This window comes from Raphanus sativus, chromosome 2, assembly GCF_000801105.2.
Source record: "Raphanus sativus cultivar WK10039 chromosome 2, ASM80110v3, whole genome shotgun sequence".
Taxonomy (NCBI): domain Eukaryota; kingdom Viridiplantae; phylum Streptophyta; class Magnoliopsida; order Brassicales; family Brassicaceae; genus Raphanus; species Raphanus sativus.
Window position 1 is genome coordinate 3361536 of NC_079512.1, and position 17625 is coordinate 3379160.

The following is a 17625-nucleotide window of genomic DNA, read 5'->3' on the forward strand; positions in this document are numbered from 1 at the left end:
CGGGTCAAAAGCTAGTAAATCTATAACCCGCAGAATAACAAAATTAACAATATATTGATATTCTCGGTAAATATAGAGAGTAATAAATCTCAGTAAATAAATTAACTACTAATAGAATTATATAGACACAAGTTTGTTGACAAATTGATGTATACTGTTTTTATAGGTTTGTAGGCATTAGTTTTCAAAGCAGGCTTGATTTCGAAGTCCTGACTGGTACAGGATGGAGGAACAATGGCAGAGTGCATAATAAGAAAGTTACGCGGAAAGTTTCTCTATCCAATCGGAACAGCTTGCTTCGGCTGTTCCTGCTGCTACGCAGTGAATAGAGCAGCTTGTTGTGCAGCTGTTTGCTGAGCTTGGATTGTCTGCTGCATTTACTTTTGCATCAGTTGTATTGCAGCAGCGAGATCATTCTGATGGCCGTGATCATCCATGGTGGTGTTGGTTGGTCTTGGCTGTTGTCTGTTCTGTCTTTCTAACCTTGCGAGTTCCTGGTTGTTGAGTGTAACTAAATGTCTTTGTGTGTTGCTCCGAGTATGTCTACTGGTCATGCACCTGAAATAAACTTGCAACAAAGAGAAAAAGCAAGTTGAGGTCTTAGACTAAATAAATAACCAAAAAATATAGGTAAAAAAAGATGGTCCCCGGCAACGGTACCAAATTGATATTACGTGTATACGCACACCAATTAATCTAATGTGCACACTACCACAATCGAATGGTATGTCAATGTAGTACTTTAGGATCGAATCCACAGAGACCAACGATTACACTTTATTTCTATGGGAACAAAATTAAGCTAAGACAATATGGGGTTTTGATTGATTTGGTAACTTAAATAAATAAGTAACAAATTGAATTAAAGTTTCAGATGATTAAGAGAGTTAGCCCAGGGTGAAGGATTGGGTGTCAAATGATCATGATCCAAACATCTATTCAAGGTTTTATTAAACACGAGTCTAGAACTCGGAACACAATGCTAGATCAATCAACTGTCGTGGTGTTTCACCTTTCATCGATCAGCCTCAAAGCCTAAGCTATTGATTGCTCTGAGAGCTGATGATGAACATTAAGAGTAGATCCGATCAGTTCAAAAATTGCCCTAACATCTACTTTCGCTGCCTATGGACAAGCTGCCCATTCATGTTGTTTCTAGCAACGTAAGCACTATTGATGATTGGATTAAATCTAGTTTCAAACAATAAATAGCTAGTTTAATGCAGACAGTAAGCATAACATGAATGGAGACAATCAAACAATGAACCTTATTTATGTTTAACTCATTGATCTATAAACACCCTAACACCCTACACTAAGCAAGCGGATTACTCATCCATGACACAAGAGATCAAAGACATGGATACTGAATAATACTGCATAAAATAACAGAAAAAGATAGGGTTAAGAATAATCTTCTCTATGGTAGAGATGGAGTCTTCTTCCTTTACAAAGTAGCAAATCCAAAAGTATAAAGCTCTAGAGTCTATTTCTCTGTGTAAAATAACATAGAATGATGATAAAAAATATGAAGAGAATATATCTAAAGGTTTCTAGTGGCCAAGAGAGAAAAAGGGATAATTAGGGAAAATCCCGAGATGTCTTGTAATTTCCTTAATAATCTCTTCCGCTGGAACAGGCACTCGGGTGCTCCGCTCGATCGGGAGCAATCATCAGACTGCTATGCGAGAAAATCACCAGATTGCACTCTTTTCTGCCTCTTTTGCTCTAACTGGTACATCTCCAATCCAATGCAACTCCAGACCTGTAATGACTCCAAAATGACTAGAAAGACTAGATAAAGACTTGAAACCAATTAGAAAACAATGTTAGAATGTGCCAAAAACACAACATATCACCCATTATGTTTTTAGATGTCATATAAATATTTTTAGACCTAAAAGTTGAGACTTATCTCATTTTCTCTCAAGACTTTACCTCCTTTTGTAAAAGCTTGAATCTTTTAATCATTTTAAGGAAGTTTTTCATCTTATATCTTTTTTTCTCATTCTCATTAACATGATTAGTCTTGAATTCCATATCGATTTAAGGTTTCTCATGGAGATTAGTGAGTAGACACATTTTGAATCGGTGGGTTAGGTAGATCCAGGTTTATTAGTGAAAAGTGTGGGAACCGAAATTCACACCTCGATTTTAATGAATTAATATGGAGGAAAGCAAGGAAACCCCTACTTTCCTTGAGGTCCGGATTCTCTGCGACAGCCAACGACAAGTGACCATATAAATGCGGAAAATAGAGAAAGATAACAAAACGAGTTTAGTAAAAAGTAGATCTTTATTTCGAATTCGCGTAAGAGAGTTGCGATGATTACAAAGGATTGTAAAATCTTTGACCGCGAGAACTGTCAGTGATTTTCCTAGTTCTAGCCACCTCAAAACCTTAAACCTAATATAGTCGCAGCTCGATAACAAAAGACGAAAAAGATACGAAAGAGGTTCAAAGATTTGGGACTGGATCTTATGAAAGGCTGCCTACGTACCCCTTTCGAGGATCAAGTCAGACGTAGTTCAGTTAGAAAGAATTGAACAAGAGATCGAACAGCATGTGTTGGTTTGTCTAGTATGAGCCTCGTTCATAGAAACATGCATGTCGAGAATAATGCCTAGGGTTTCTATGTGCGGAACTCTAAGTAAAAGAATTGTTAGATCCTTCCGAGAGGAACAGAGGTCTTCGGACAAGAAAAAAATAGAACAAGAGGCGGCCAGAAGTTCTAGGTCCTGCCTTGCTAGTCTAACCACCTAAGTTCTAAGTTTTCTAAGCTTGCAGGAGTTCTCAAAGTCTAAAATCTCGGATCCCCTTTCTCTTCTGCTCCTGCTCTCCTTATGTAGTCGCTCTAGGTCGGTGGCCCACCTATTCCTTTGCCTTCGGGCCCAAGTTTATCTCTTTTAGGAATATTCCATTTTTCGTCGATCTTGATAGTTATCTTCGGAAACTTAGCATTTATCGTATTTCCGCAAATTAGGACAAACCGTCATAACTTCTATGGGCTCGAATCCCCTATGAAAAAATTGAATCAATAATACACAAATCCAATTTTTATAGATTTTTCTATGTAAACTTCATATACAGTCTACAAAATAATAGACTTTCTTTTTAGTTACGTGTGTAGATTGTCATGTAGGTCTACAATTTGGGTTCATTTTATACATGTAGACTTTATTTTTAGTTTACGTTTTGTAAATGTTAGTTTTTGCAATTGACCATAATTCATCCAGAATTTGACTTTCAAAAGTTTACTTCATATGCAGTTTACATTTTTAATATTTTCGGAACGTGTTAGTTTTTGCAATTGGCCAAGTTTGGCTTTATACGAGTCGAATGAAATGAATATCGACAAATGTGTAAACTTCACATTAAGTCTACTATCAAATCCTACAGTTTAGTTTTGCATTTGACCAAAATAAAGTAGTCAAATATGCAGTACATGTTTTTCTACAGTATATGTTTTTCTGAGATTAGTAGATTAAATATAAAGTCTACACCTTTTTTTTTCTTTTAGTCATTTTTCAACATTTTAGTCAAATACAAAACTAATATGTTCAACGAAGTCAAAGTTTTGGTCAAATGCAAAACTGACATTTTGCAAACTGTCGATGAAGTCTATTTTGAAAGTCAAAAGTTTGGTCAAATGCATACTAACCTCTTTCATGTAGACCTTGTAGTAAGTCTACCAAATTTTTGTTTATGTTTTTAAAAGTAAAGACGTAGACTTCCAGAGATGTCTTCTTTACAAAAAAAAATTTTTTGGTCATTTACAAAACTAACATGTGCATTGATAAAATAGACCACATCAAAAGTATATACATATGCGTAGACATACAAAACAATTTACTATTATGACACATATGAAAAATGACGAAAACCGTGTAATAGTTATATTTTTCCGGTGTAAAGCTTGTTTCCACCTTTTTTCACTGTCCAAGCTTCAAAAATTAGCAAAATAAAACACCTTTAACGATTCACAACTGAATAAATTTGAAAATATGAAAGTTGTGTTTATGAAAATGAAAGTTATGGAGGGTTTTTTAGATGAAAATGGAGAGGAAATGAAGACTTGTTGGTTTAGAAAGAGAGAAAGTGGTTATAAATTGAATTCTTGAGCTTTCAAGAGCTCAAAATGATTTTTCATGGTAGTTAGAAAATTGATGATAATGTCTAAATAAAAAGAAATATTTAGGATGTAATTGTTTTTTGTCATTTTCGAAATATTTGAGAAACTAAATAATAATGTGTAAAAATTGCAAAAACACAACGCGAGTTTGGAAATTTCATGGGTGAATAGTAATGACAAACAAAATTGGTTTTATGCTTGATTTGAAATTGTATATTTTTTTTTGAAAAGTTCTCTTATTTCTATTGTACTGTTTTTTTTCTATTATAAACTAGGAGGTGTCTAGACTTTCGACCCAAATAATCCGTTGAGGCTTGGAATCAACCGATGATAATACCAATAACATTGCATAAAGCATATCTTCCAACTTAAATATATTAGAAAAAATTACTTCTAGAGACACTTTATGAGTTTCCGATTACACTTGGAGACACATTGCATTTGCCACACACATTTTTGGTGTCTAAAGACACTAACACCTTTTAACTTGACCAAAGTTCAGTTTCTCTTTCCTCTTCTCTCCTAGCTTGCTACGAAACTCATTTTTTTTTAATAAATAACATGTTTTTTTTTCCTCTTTCCTAACTCAATTTAATTTTTCAGTATCTCAGATGCTCAAATCTCATACTGAGATTTAAATAAAAAAATCAAAAAGAAGATTGATAGGTGTGATGATAAGACCAGAGCTTGTAATGAAATCAATTGTGGACGAACTCGGGATTTGTTGTCGCTGAGTTCAGGATCTGTCATGGCTGAGCTCATGGTAACTGCGGTGGAGTTTCAGAGAGTTGATGAGCTCGGGATTCAGTGACCGTTTCACTGCCTTGAGAACCCTTAAAACGCACCAAACATTTCAAATCCACTTTGAAATGTCCTAATTTCCAGATTTTGTTGGAACTACTCAACTAGATCTGAGCGTTCGGTGAGAGGTTATTTGATCTGTAAACAAATATACAATGTTAGATCCGATCTCACTCTAGTCTCTGTTGTTTCTATTTTGCTTTGGTCTTGTGAATCAGATTTCCAGAAAATCTTCAGTTCCCTCCGTAGGGAGAGACTTCTGCCTCGTGAGTTTGCTAAACACATCCCTCCAATTCTAGTCCTGACTAAATTGAAGTGACATTCACTACGAACTGATTATATTTCTTTTTTTAGATTTTGATTTAGGTAATTCAATTACTTAGCATGATTAGATTTTGAGCTTTTGCTGTTCTGATGAATTTCCTGTCCACAAAAAGAGCATCCACAAAAATATATATTCATCGCAAGTCTTAAACCTTCCACAAACTGATTTCTTGGCAAACTGCAGTCCAGTTTAATCTACTTTTTTTGCTTTTATGTAAAGTAACAAAGATGTTGTGTTCTTTGATTTAAGATAGATTCAAAGTTTTGGAGTTTCTCATGGTTTCAGGAGGTCAACACTGCATTGGCTAATGAGACTTAATAGAAGCTGTAAATCCATCAACAGAAGACGTAAACCACCAAGAGCTCATTCATAAATAATCGCTGGACATGTTTGAAGTTAAAATTTGTTTTTTTTCTCGTTGGACATGTCTGAAGTATTAATTTTTGGTCTGTTTAGCTTTATTTTTCATCACCTAACCTTTGTTTTTTTCAATGGAAATGTACGTGACTGTTTTGGTTTGAATTTATTAATTTGTTCATCATTGAGATTGTGGACACATTTGTATCCAAACCTTTTACTCACTTTTTTATTTATGTTGTTTAGTGTTTGAGTGACTTTGTCCACCACATCAAAGCTTTCATTCTCTATCCACAAATTTAAGGGATCTTTTTTTTTATCCATGGTCATGTTGGCGTCCACATCCACAACACAACCAAAATCTTTGTCAAAGAATAAAATAATAATGGTTTCATCGCAAGTCTTAAACCTTCCATAAACTAATTTCTTGGCAAACCGGCAGTCCAGTTTAATCTACTCTTTTTGTTTTTATGTAAAGTAACAAAAAAAAAATCTCTAACATGAGTTTATACACAACTCTCTTATCCACATTCTTCAAGTGAACAAAATTTACATCCACATTTTTTATGTCCACATGAAACCATTAATTAGTAAACTAAAATTTGAAAATATAATAAAATATTAAAACCACATATATATGGATATCAAAATAAAAAGGAAATTTTTTAGAGATTTATACAGTTATTATATATTTATTCACTTACTAGAAAATAAAATACGAATGAATTAAATATGTTGGAGTTAGAAAAAATGCTACAATAAATCTTGATCCTTATATTTGTTTTTATGTCTCATATCTAACGGTTGCAAGTTGTCACTTTTTCTATATATTTACTTTTTTCTAACTAGATTACAAAATAAAAGAAGATGAATTATGAATTATGTTGTTTTTATTCCTGTCGCGTAACTAAATAAAAAAAATGAATTATATTGTTTTATTTCACGTGGTTGGACAAAGAATATTTCAGTACAAAAGACATCTGGAAAATCGGGAAAGTGTGCTTCAAGCATAATGTACCTTATCATGTCAAAAAGAAAGAAAAAAGTGTCCTAGAAGGAAACTCACTCAATATATTAAGAGAAGCAATAGAACCTACTCTAAACTCTAAACTATTAGTCCAACGTGCCGTTGGTATTGGGTTGTTTTCCCTCAACCCCAATAACACTGAAAGATATTAATATTACAACTTCATATCCCATATGGTGAGTACTTGTGGACAAGTTGTTCAGATTATTCGGCTACAACTTGCGTTTTTGGAAGAATGACTAAGGACAACAATAACAGCGGAAAGATATTGACACAATGTTGAGTCTTTTTCTTCCTCTTCTTTTTTTGAGAATTTTTTTTTTTTTTTGAGAAATTTGTCTTCCTCCTCTTCGTCATTTTCAGAGTTTTGGTTAGACAAAAATATCCATAACCAAGAAAGCCAATGCTGTTCGGAGCTCAAACTCTGAAAAAAAATCAGTTCTTTTTCGATCCACTCCCACGAAACAACATAAATAAATTCCTAAGAAAACAAAATGAGAGAAAAAAACCCCACACAGAAAAAAGGAAAAGAACTGATCACAAGATCGTTAAAACGGAGAATAGAATATATTGGTTCAGTTACAAAAAAAAAATAATAATATATATATTGGTTCATCGAATATCAGTTTTTTTATAGAGAGAATTGAATAAACAAGACAGTTTTGTTGTTTATTTGTCTAAATAAGAGTTTTGATACTTTTGATCATTTTAGACAGGTTTTGCCTTTGTATTGTGGAAAAAATAGTAAACTAAAGTTAAAAAATATAAAAAAATATAAAAATCATTAGAAACCAAAGTATACATACTTTTATGTTTAAATATATTTTTTTAAAAATATGGAACTATGTTTTTTTTAATGACAAAACTAGGATAGAATACATATTCTAGCCTTCTACGTAGTGTACAAATCGAATACAAAATATTATACATAGGTTTACCTTGAATAGAAAATATAAACTGCACTTTCTTCAATAATTTACCCTAGATAGATTTTGTGTCGTATTATTCTAACTAGATATCTTCAGTCTACATACGATTTTTTTATAAGTTCTACCCAAGACCCAATGAAATACCTTTTAATTTTTTCACGTCATACCTTGTTGATACACTAAAAATGAATCCTTGCTACTGCCAAGTTAACAGTTGCAATTGTAGTATTTGAGATTCAAATCCAGAGGACCAGTCTACACTCTAGTTCTATGAGTTTCGAAATCAAGCTAAGAAGAAGATAATGATTTGGTTTAAAAGGTGACGTAGAGAACAAGTAAAAAGCACAAGCAATGAATTCAAGTTAAAAGGGGTCAATCTAGGATGAATGCGAGTGATCTCAATCACGACCGAGCAACTATTCAGGTTCGATGCAGTTCTATCTAGAACTCGGATCACTCAGCTGGAACACTCCACTGTCGTGGCAGTGATCACTTTGCAGATCGATCTCACCACCTAACTGTCGTTGGGATGAGGATCGATTGCAAGCTTTAGAGAACAGGTCCGATCAGTTCACAATGCACCTTAACATCTACTTTCGTGTGGCTAAGGATGCAGTGCTCATTCATACAGGATCTAGCAACCTATTACACTTTTGATGCACAGATTTACTTGGGATCAAACGCTAGATGATCAGTTTAACGCAGGCATGAAACAATGAATGAATGAAGATTTGCTAAATGATAACCTATCTATGCTCAGTCGCGAATGCACTCTATCACCCTAGATCAACGGTCGACTACTCAATCATGATGCATAGAAGAACAACAGATGAAACTGAAATACTCATGATCAGATTAAGAAGAATAAAACTAGGGTTCAGGTTGTTCTTCGAATGAAGAGGTGAGCCGTCGCCCCTACAAAAAGCTTGAATCCAAAAATATGAAACTTGTCTTGCAAAAACTAGCGTAGCCTGATAAAGAGAAAACAGAAAATATCATATATCAAAGGCCACAGGCGGCCAGAGAGAAAAAGAGGATAATTAGGGCAAATTCCGAGATGTTGTATTTTCCTTATTCGTCGGGAACAACCGCGGGATCACTCCGTCTGCTTGTTCCGCTTGATCGGGAACAGTCATCAGACTGTTCTGTGTGAAAATCACCAAACTGCACTGTTTTCTGCTTCTTTTGTTCCAGCAGGTCCATCTCCCATCCAGTGCAACTCCAGACCTGTAATGACTCAAAAAGGACTAGAAAGACTCGATAAAGACTTGAAAACCAATTAGAAAACATATATACAATGATGTATAAAACACCATATATCACTTGTCAATGAAACGGCATCAACGGAAGAGCCAACAGAGTTCGATTCGAGATCCCGCCTTCCGACCAACGAGCTCCCCGATTCGATCACACAACGACGGGAGACTTCGGAATCCCTGACACAGGTCTCGAGCAGGGTAGACGAAATGAAGTTCCTCCTTTCTCCCCAACCGCCGTAGGGACTCCGCGGAGGGATGACCTGAAGACCGATGGAGGAAACGGGAACTTTCAGGAGTACATCGATAGAAACGATGCCGAACTCAAACGACTACACGCTATTATGCATATGGCAACAAGCGCAGCCCCGGATATCGACCTCGCTATAGAGGAAACCCAAAGGACTCCCTTCACAGAAAGAATCACAGGGATGAAGCTAAGCACCATTGAGAAAATTAAATTCCCCGAATACTCTGGAAACTCAGACCCTAAAGCTCACATCCGAGCTTTTAGACCGCAATATCCAGAGCGGGCTACTGTCGTTTCTTCGCAGAGAACCTCGCGGGCTCCACCTTAGAGTGGTTCGCCGGCCTAGAAGAAAATTCGATTGATAACTTCACACAGCTGGTGTCGGCGTTCCTAAACCAATACTCGGTGTTCATAGAAACCAGAACGACCGAAGCCGATCTATGGAACCTCAAACAAGCGCCCTTCGAGCCTCTAAGAGCCTACATAAACAAATTTAGGGAAATCAAAGCCAAAATCGCAAACCTAAACGACGGGGTGGCCCTAGCCGCCCAGAAAAATGGTGTGTGGTTCTCTTCTAAATTTAAAGAAGAAATGTCGGTCAGAGCCCCAGTGTCACTAGACGACGCGCTGCATCGAGCATCGCACTTCGCGGCCTACGAAGAGGACGTAACTAACTTGAAAGAGCAATTCTTGGCAAGCAAAAATGCCGCCAGCAAAAAAACCTCGACAACTAAAGAAGCACCGACCAAAGGTCAACATTCTTACGCAATAGACAGCTCCTCGAAAATAGGTCATCGACTTTTTATCTAAACAAGCATTGCGATTTCCACAAACGAAAAGGACATTCCACTGAGGAATGCCGCACTGCTTTACGAGAAAAAGAGAGAAAGAAGGAAGAAGAAAACTTCCAAGAGGACGAAATCCCTTCGACTCCAAAAAGTGACAAAAAGCCGAAATCGTCTTCCCACAAAAGGGCTCGGGAGGCAGAGGCAGAGTCACCAAACTCGCCACCACCCGCTCCCAAAAAGCGGGTCGACATGATCTCACTAATCTCAAACAGGCGAGATCGATGCGACGTTCAGGGTATGACGGCGACCTCAACGCAAGGAAGCATAACAATCACCATACAAATCCCCGGACTCCATGAAGAATTCGAGCTTGTACCGAAAAAACAGCCGATGAAGCTAAAACGGGCCAAAAAATTCACAGAACTCAGAAAGCACTTAGAGAAAATGAGCCATATGAACTCAGAAACCGAAATAAAAACAGCATGCAGCAGCCCAACTACAAGCTGTCTGGGGGGCAAAAGCAATACCAGTCCGCATAGAAAAAGAAATGGCTCCCCCCCACTATAAACAGTCGGATCATGCGACGTATCGATTTCATATATGGAGGGTCAAAATTTTGCAACTCCGTCAACTCAATTAAGGCCCACCAGCGGAGAGCCGAAAGACCTCTAAGAATCCAAGAACCTCTATCCGGCCCTGACCACGAAATCACATTTGACGAGAACGAAACCGTAGACCTTGATCAACCACATGACGACGCCCTCGTTCTGCGACTTGATGTCGGAGGATGTGAGCTCTCACGTATTATGATTGACACCGGAAGTTCAGACGACGTCCTATTTTACGATGCCTTCAAACGAATGGGGTTCACCAAAACTCTCCTTAAACAAGAACCGACTCCTCTCATCGGATTCGCAGGGGAAACAACTTACTCCCTAGGATCTATCGAGCTCGCATTCACCACCGGCGACGTGGGGGAAAATCGTGGAATTTATCGTAATAGACCGACCGGCACCGTTCAATTCTATGCTAGGAAGACCATGGCTATACAGTATGAAAGCAGTACCATCTACCTACCACCAATGCTTGAAATTCCCAACCCCGAAAGGCATTGAAACCATTCGCGGAAGTCAGAGAAGCTCTCGGACATGCTACCTCGCGAGCTTCAAAGATATCGAACCAATCCCCTAGACCGAAATAGATACCCTGACAAAGACCGTACGAACACTCGTACACGATCAAAAGCCAAAACGACCCTTAACTAAGGGGAAACAATCGAACTACGTTAAGGCTTGATCTCTTTCTCAGGGTACGTAGGCAGCTCGCGACACGAGTTCAGTCACCTCCCAACATTAAAAACAAGAAGGGAGCACCCCGAAGCAACAAGCGACCTATCCAAGTCAAGGACACCATTACAAAGACTTTCTTTCAACAAGAATTCGATTGTAATAAAATTAACAGTTCAAAATTATCAAAAAGCAATCTTTTTAAGATTCATCGTACTCAAAACACAAGTTTTACTACCATATAATTTTCTTGCTTACTAAACGACTAAATGTAAACTCAAGGCCTTGATCAAGTCGCTGAGTACATTTCGGTCCTGCTGGAAAACGCGGCATATCGATTTTAATAAAAACCTCAATCTGCGCCAACAAGACATCGACGGAGTATCAACTCTCTTCGACCAAAAGTTCAAAAATAAATCGGAACTCTATCCTTCGAAAGAAAATACGAAGCATTCAAACTCATCTCTTTATTGAATTCAATAACATAAGAAAATAATAAATAAAAAAAAAGAAAAAAAGAAAAAAACATGAAAAACAACTAACGGAGAGCGGCTTCCTACAAACTACTCTCCGACGTCGAAATCTCCAAAGCATCCATCCATTTGCTTCGCCCCATCGCCATCAAAAGCCCCTTTGGCGAAGTAATCTTCCGAATCATGAGGAAGACCCAGCCCTTCGGTCATCACAGACACATCGAACTCTCCGAGCTGGACTTCTTTCTCTCCAGAACGCTTCGCGTCACCAGGGGCCAATAGATTCTTGCCCATTATCTCCTTCAGAAGATCTATCCTCACGACAACCTCCCTGAGCTGGAGCTCATCATCGATCTTGGACCATTCGCCTTCCTATTTCTCCTTCAGAGATCTCAGAACGCCCTGATAATCATCAGCCAAGCCTTTCTTGGCCTCACGAATCGAACTTCGGAGAGCATCGGCGTGCTTCGAAGCGTTTGGTTCTAGCTACGACTCAAGCAAAGAAACTCGATCAAGAGTCAACTTCCTCTCATTTTCCGCAATGCGAAGACGAGCTTCAAGCAAAGCAATTCGGCTCTCCGATTCTTCTGCAACAGACAAACGATCAGCATTGGTACGATCACGCTCCCGCAATAGCTTCAGGTTTGACTTCAGCTCCCTCACGACCCTTTTAACTTCGAGGAGCTCGTCAGATCGCGGAACATCTTGCAGGCATCGCTCCAAGGTCGCCGCAAATTCATTGTTAGCCTCCATGGCCTATAAATCATGAAAAGTCAGGAAAAGTTCGGACAAAGGCGTGCAAAAAGTTAAGCAAATCGACATTGGCATGTGCCACCGCCATCTTGACATAAGCCTCGCGCTCGTTCATATTCCGAAGAGACGGAAGTGGGCAACCAGCAGGCTTAAAGTGCCTCACCAAATGAGCCACACTATCTGGATCCTCCGTGATCGGACAATCCTTGGAATGCGGAAATTGCCAATGGAACGGCTTCGCAGCCCCATCGCCAAGAGAACTCTGGCGATGATCAGAACCATTCGTCTTCGCCTTCTTGGAGGGACGCTCGCGACCCTTCGAGCCAGTAGGACTACTCGACTTCACGCGAGTGGCCGAGTCCTTGCCGCCAGATTCCTTATCCTCCTGCCTAGAAGGAACCTGGGGAATTCGGGTTTCTTCACGAAGGACCTCAGTAAGAGCCTCGCTAACATCACCAGATCGAATCCTTTTCACACCGATGCTGCCAACTCGGCTTCTCGGCTTATCGGCCTCACGAGGATTCGATCTTCTTGTTGACATAGTCGCTTAAATTGAAGAGAGGATAGAGATTTCGTAGGTTGCTCGGATAAAACCCAAGTAAGAAACCTCGTGGTCTTATAAAGAACGAAGTGCAACAAATATCATAATAGAAAGATTTTTAATAAATCCGAAACACCAAAATATTCTCATGAAAAGAGAAACAGATAATATCCTAACGATTCGAATTTGAACCCACAAAATTCCGGGAAAAATAAGGATATTCGCGATGATATAGTTATCCAACAAAAAGCAAAATCAAAAGAAAAAGAAAATCAAGGGCCAACGTCGCCTCCCGCGTTTGACGGCCCCCCGAGGTCCAATTCCTCCGGCACTTGCGGAAGATCAAGCTCGGAGATAGTCCAGCTCGAGGAGGGACAAGAATTAACGGCCGCTTCACAATCTCTCTCCAAATCTTGCAAGCGAGCCAACTCCCCATCAACGTCGCAGCTGCCCTCTTTGATCTCGTTCAGAAGGCCAATGTTGGCAACCACCTCCTGAAGGTGAATCCTAGCTGACATCTCCCTGTCCTTGTTGGACCATTTTTCTTCTAAAGATCTCAGAATCCCCGTATACTGACGCGACATCTCACGACGAGCGGAGCGAACGTCCCGATCCCTCTCAGCTTCAAGCCTCGCAATTTTGGTCCGGTGAGCAGCGACCTCGACTTCTAAAGCCGACTTCTCATCACAAACTTTCACCCACTCTGCCATCATGGAGTTGATCTTCTCAACCTCCTCCTTGTTCTCCCGCTTGGCGATCTCAAGTTCGGCAGAGATCCTTTTGAAGTCAAGGGAGATCCGATCAATCTCCACATCTCTTTTAGAGGTCCCTGTACGCTCCGCCATCTTCAAAACGAGGTCGTTACAAGCCTCCATGACCTGGAAGTAAATATAATCAAAAGAACGATGCAATAAAGGCAGGAATCAATAATAGGATAACTATTCGCTTAGATCAAACCTTGGCATTCGCTTCAGCGACCTTGGTATAAGCATTTTCTTCCTCCAAGGAAGAAAAGAGCGCCTCCCCAAAGCCTTGAGAGCTAGTCCCATCATTTTTCGGCCCAGAACTGGACTCATATAGAGGGGAATGATCGCTCCTCCTTACTCTCCGTCTCTTCGACGTCTTGGAAGCAGGTCGTGACGGTCTCGGTAAAGCACTTCGCGAATCAGACCCATGCTCGCGAGCTGGCATATCCTCCTCCGAATCGGGGCTCAATGGTAGTGGGGTAGGATCCACTGGCGTCTTTCTTGAAGCAGACGCCCGGATTCTGAGTGATCTCCAAAACGAGCACCTCTCAGAATGACTCGTGTTAGGACGAGTAATAATTTCTTCCGGAGAGGTAGGCTCATCATGATCAGAACGCTCGGCCTCCTCGAGCAACCCGACCGGCCCCGAGATCGCGGGAGCTATACCTAAACCGACAGGAAGCGAATTCAAAGTACGAATTCGCTCCCTGGTAAACGACGACCAATCGGTGTCCCCGCGCTTCAAGACAGCCACCGTTCCTCGAAGTTGATCGGACACCGGAGAAACCCTCGGATGAGCTAAACAAAAAATAATAATAATAAATAATACGAATGAGCAATTGCATAGATTCCTTGGATAACACGCTAATAAAGGTTCAAAACCTTACCGATAGTTTCGGCCCAGCGTCGAGGGAGCTGGGAGAAATCAAAATCTCCCACTGGGGACGAGTCGATCTTGAAGACAAAGAATTGATCTCGCCACTGATCATCTCGATAGGGTGTCCCACTTATCACATGGAGGCCAGGGCGAGGAGACGCCAAGAACGTCCCAGGATTCTTCTGGTTGCGCTTTATGAGAGATAGGCTGTGCAACTCCTCCAGCTCAAACAAAAGCTTCTCCTCTCTGGCCCTCACGAGGATCGCTAGGAGGTGTCGAAGAAGGTTCGGACATAGCTGTGTGAGAGAAATCCCAAGCTCGGCGAGAATCTCTAGCAGCTGTCTCGGAATCGGGAAAGAAAGCCCGCAGGACTCAAAGAAGGAGAGATATGCTCCGCCATACCCGTTTCTAAAAGTCTCCGGAGTCTCTTGATCGGAAGCAAGTTCACAGACCACGGCGCGATCTACTCCAAACGAGGAATATAACTTTTCAATGTGCTCTTGCGTGATCGTCGGACTTGGGAACGAAAAGAAAGACATCTCGCAAAGATAAGCAAAGAAAAAAATCACAAGAACAAGAGAAAGAAAGATGATCGGAAGTGAAAAAGAAAGATCAAAGCTTCATCGCTATTTAAAGGAAAGCCTCAAACGGCTATATTGCGGCTCCCGAGGAACGCAATAATTGCCTAGGCTACCCTGTAACCGCCACAATCACTTTCTCTTCGCCCTAGAAAATCACGCGCACCACCGTTATGCGGTGCAAAATAACGGACAAATCGAAACATTGAAAACCGAAGAAGATCCAACCGGATTCCCGAACCAAGTAAACCGAACCGTCTCTTTCCATCTCGTTAGAAAGAAAAGAGACTGGGGGACAAATGTTGGACCGAATTTTTGACATAGGCTAAATGGGATGTATTTAAAATGGGCCGTAAAAGGATTAAACCCACAGCGACGTCAACAAAGTGGAAAAGAAGGTCGCCGAAGTCGAGAAGGTCGCGGAAGCAGTTACAAGAATAACGGAGTTGAACCTATAAAAAGAAGAGGATATCAAGGCTAAAGGGGACAGCGAAAACCCTAGAGAGAGAGCACACCACACATTTACATCTTTCTTACTTCGTTTAGATCTCATTCTTGATCGACCTCCTTGTTATAGTCGATCTCTTAGCTATTCTTTGTACTCAACCTCTTAATTAATAAAAGTCCATTTTTGTCTACCGAATTCCGATTACATCGTTGTGTTCTAAGGATATTGTTGCCTACATCTTTTGTCACTTCCCTAGTTTACTTACAAACACTACAAAATACTTGAGTGTAGATTTTAGGTTCTACACAGATCATAATGTTCTTGTGCTATTTCAAGAAGTTCATCATGTGTAAAACCATCGTACACAAGGAATATTCTCCTTTTTCGGATTATCGACCACAAACTCCCACAAATAGCCTTTCACCACCAATTCTCTGTAAAGAACAGGTAACCAGATCATTACCTGCAAAAACAATACATTTTACAAAATTAGCGAACGAAAATTTCACGTTTGATAAAATTATAAACGTATACTTACAAAGACGTCTACAATTATTATCTAACTACATACGCAAACCAAAAAAGTTGATAGTTGCATAACTATAAAATATTATCTTTCCAAAATAGTTCAGGATAATTAGGATTAATTAAAACATACGTTCAAACAATAAAATCTTGAAAATAAATTATGAATAATATAGAATTTCACTTTTTATAGATTTTCGAACGTAGACTTCCTTTTCTGTCAACACAAAAATAGATTTTCTTATCAGTTTACGCTAGTAGACTATCATCTAGCTCTATTGTTTGAGTTAGTTTTTGCAATTTCAAAATTCTCGGATTATTATCTATATTTAAAATAGTGTTTTTATAAGTGTAGACTTTCTTTTGAGTCTATACTTTGAAAATGTTATTTTTTGCAATTGACTAGTATTCACTCCGGATTTGGCTTTCAAAAGTAGACTTCATATTTAGTTTACATATTTTTTTTTATTTTTGGGAACATGATAGTTTTGCAATTGACCAAGTTTGATTTTCTACAAATAGACTAAGAAGAACATCTACAAGTGTGTAGACGTTAGCTAAAGTCTACACACAAATCCTATGGGTTAGTTTTGCATTTGACCAAAATAAACTAGTAAACTTCATATGCATTTTTACTTTTTTCTGAAATTCGTAGACTGAATAGGAAGTCTAAACTTTGTTTTCTTTTTGGTCAACTTTTAAACATTTAGTCAAATACAAAACTAACATATTCAACGCAGTCAAAGTTTGGTTCATATGCAAAACTAACCTTTTATAAGCTTTCCAAGCAGTCTACATTGTCTAGACTGTCGATTGAAGTCTACCTTGAAAAGTCAAAAGTTCGATCAAATACAAAACTAACCTCTTTCTGTAGACCTCTTTGTAAGTCTACCTACTTTTTTTTGTTATCAAAGGTAAAGGAAAAGATGTAGACTTCCAAGGAAGTCTTCTTTACAAAAAAAAGTTATTTTGGTATGTTGCAAAACCAATATATGTGTTGACTTGTAGACTGCAACGTAAGTTTACACTTATGCGTAAACATACAAAACAGTCTATTATTGCGACACGGATCTGAAAAATGACAAAAAAACATGTAAATAGTTGTTGGATCCAATTTCGGTTAGTCTCCTTAACGGGCCAAAACTGAAGATGTGGGCCACGAGCAGAGAAGCCCATATCAAGTAGGCAAGCTCGAGAAATGGTCTTGGAAGGTCCGGAGATTGCGGAGGAGGTTGCGGAGACAAGTGAGCAAGGAATCTTTAATTTACTTTTTATTCACTATTCATTGATCTCATTCCGCTCATTTATTGTCTTTTGTTAACTCGGTCTCATTTGTAGTTCTCGATCTCATTTTTTATTGTATTCAATCCTCATTACTCAATAAAAGTCTATTTTCGTCAACTGGAATATAATTAAATCGTTGTTTTCTAAGGATATTGTTGTCCATATCATTTCTCCCCTTTTTGTTTAACATCTCAACCACTATCAAATACTTAGTGTAGATTTTAGGATCTACAATAGCTACTTTCAGG

The 17625-nt window shown here is 38.9% G+C and overlaps 1 protein-coding gene across 1 annotated transcript; it reads right to left on the reverse strand.

Annotated features, from left to right (window-relative positions):
- Positions 1 to 13191: 13191 nt before the first annotated feature.
- Positions 13192 to 15081, reverse strand: LOC108831475 (uncharacterized protein At3g60930, chloroplastic-like). The gene is made up of 3 exons (XM_018605022.1): positions 14553 to 15081; positions 13877 to 14463; positions 13192 to 13797 (listed from the first exon to the last, which is right to left on the reverse strand). Exons 1-3 carry the CDS (start codon positions 15079 to 15081, stop codon positions 13192 to 13194), a joined length of 1722 nt encoding a protein of 573 aa, XP_018460524.1.
- Positions 15082 to 17625: the final 2544 nt, after the last annotated feature.

What these genes read in the sequence shown, in the direction of transcription:
- LOC108831475 (XM_018605022.1), bottom strand. Translation starts at nt 15,081, where the DNA reads ATGTCTTTCTTTTCGTTCCCAAGTCCGACGATCACGCAAGAGCACATT. An exon ending in ACGCTGGGCCGAAACTATCG is followed by an intron (nt 14,464 to 14,552) that starts GTAAGGTTTTGA and finishes TTTTTTGTTTAG; the next exon opens with CTCATCCGAGGGTTTCTCCG. An exon ending in TCGCTGAAGCGAATGCCAAG is followed by an intron (nt 13,798 to 13,876) that starts GTTTGATCTAAG and finishes ATTTACTTCCAG; the next exon opens with GTCATGGAGGCTTGTAACGA.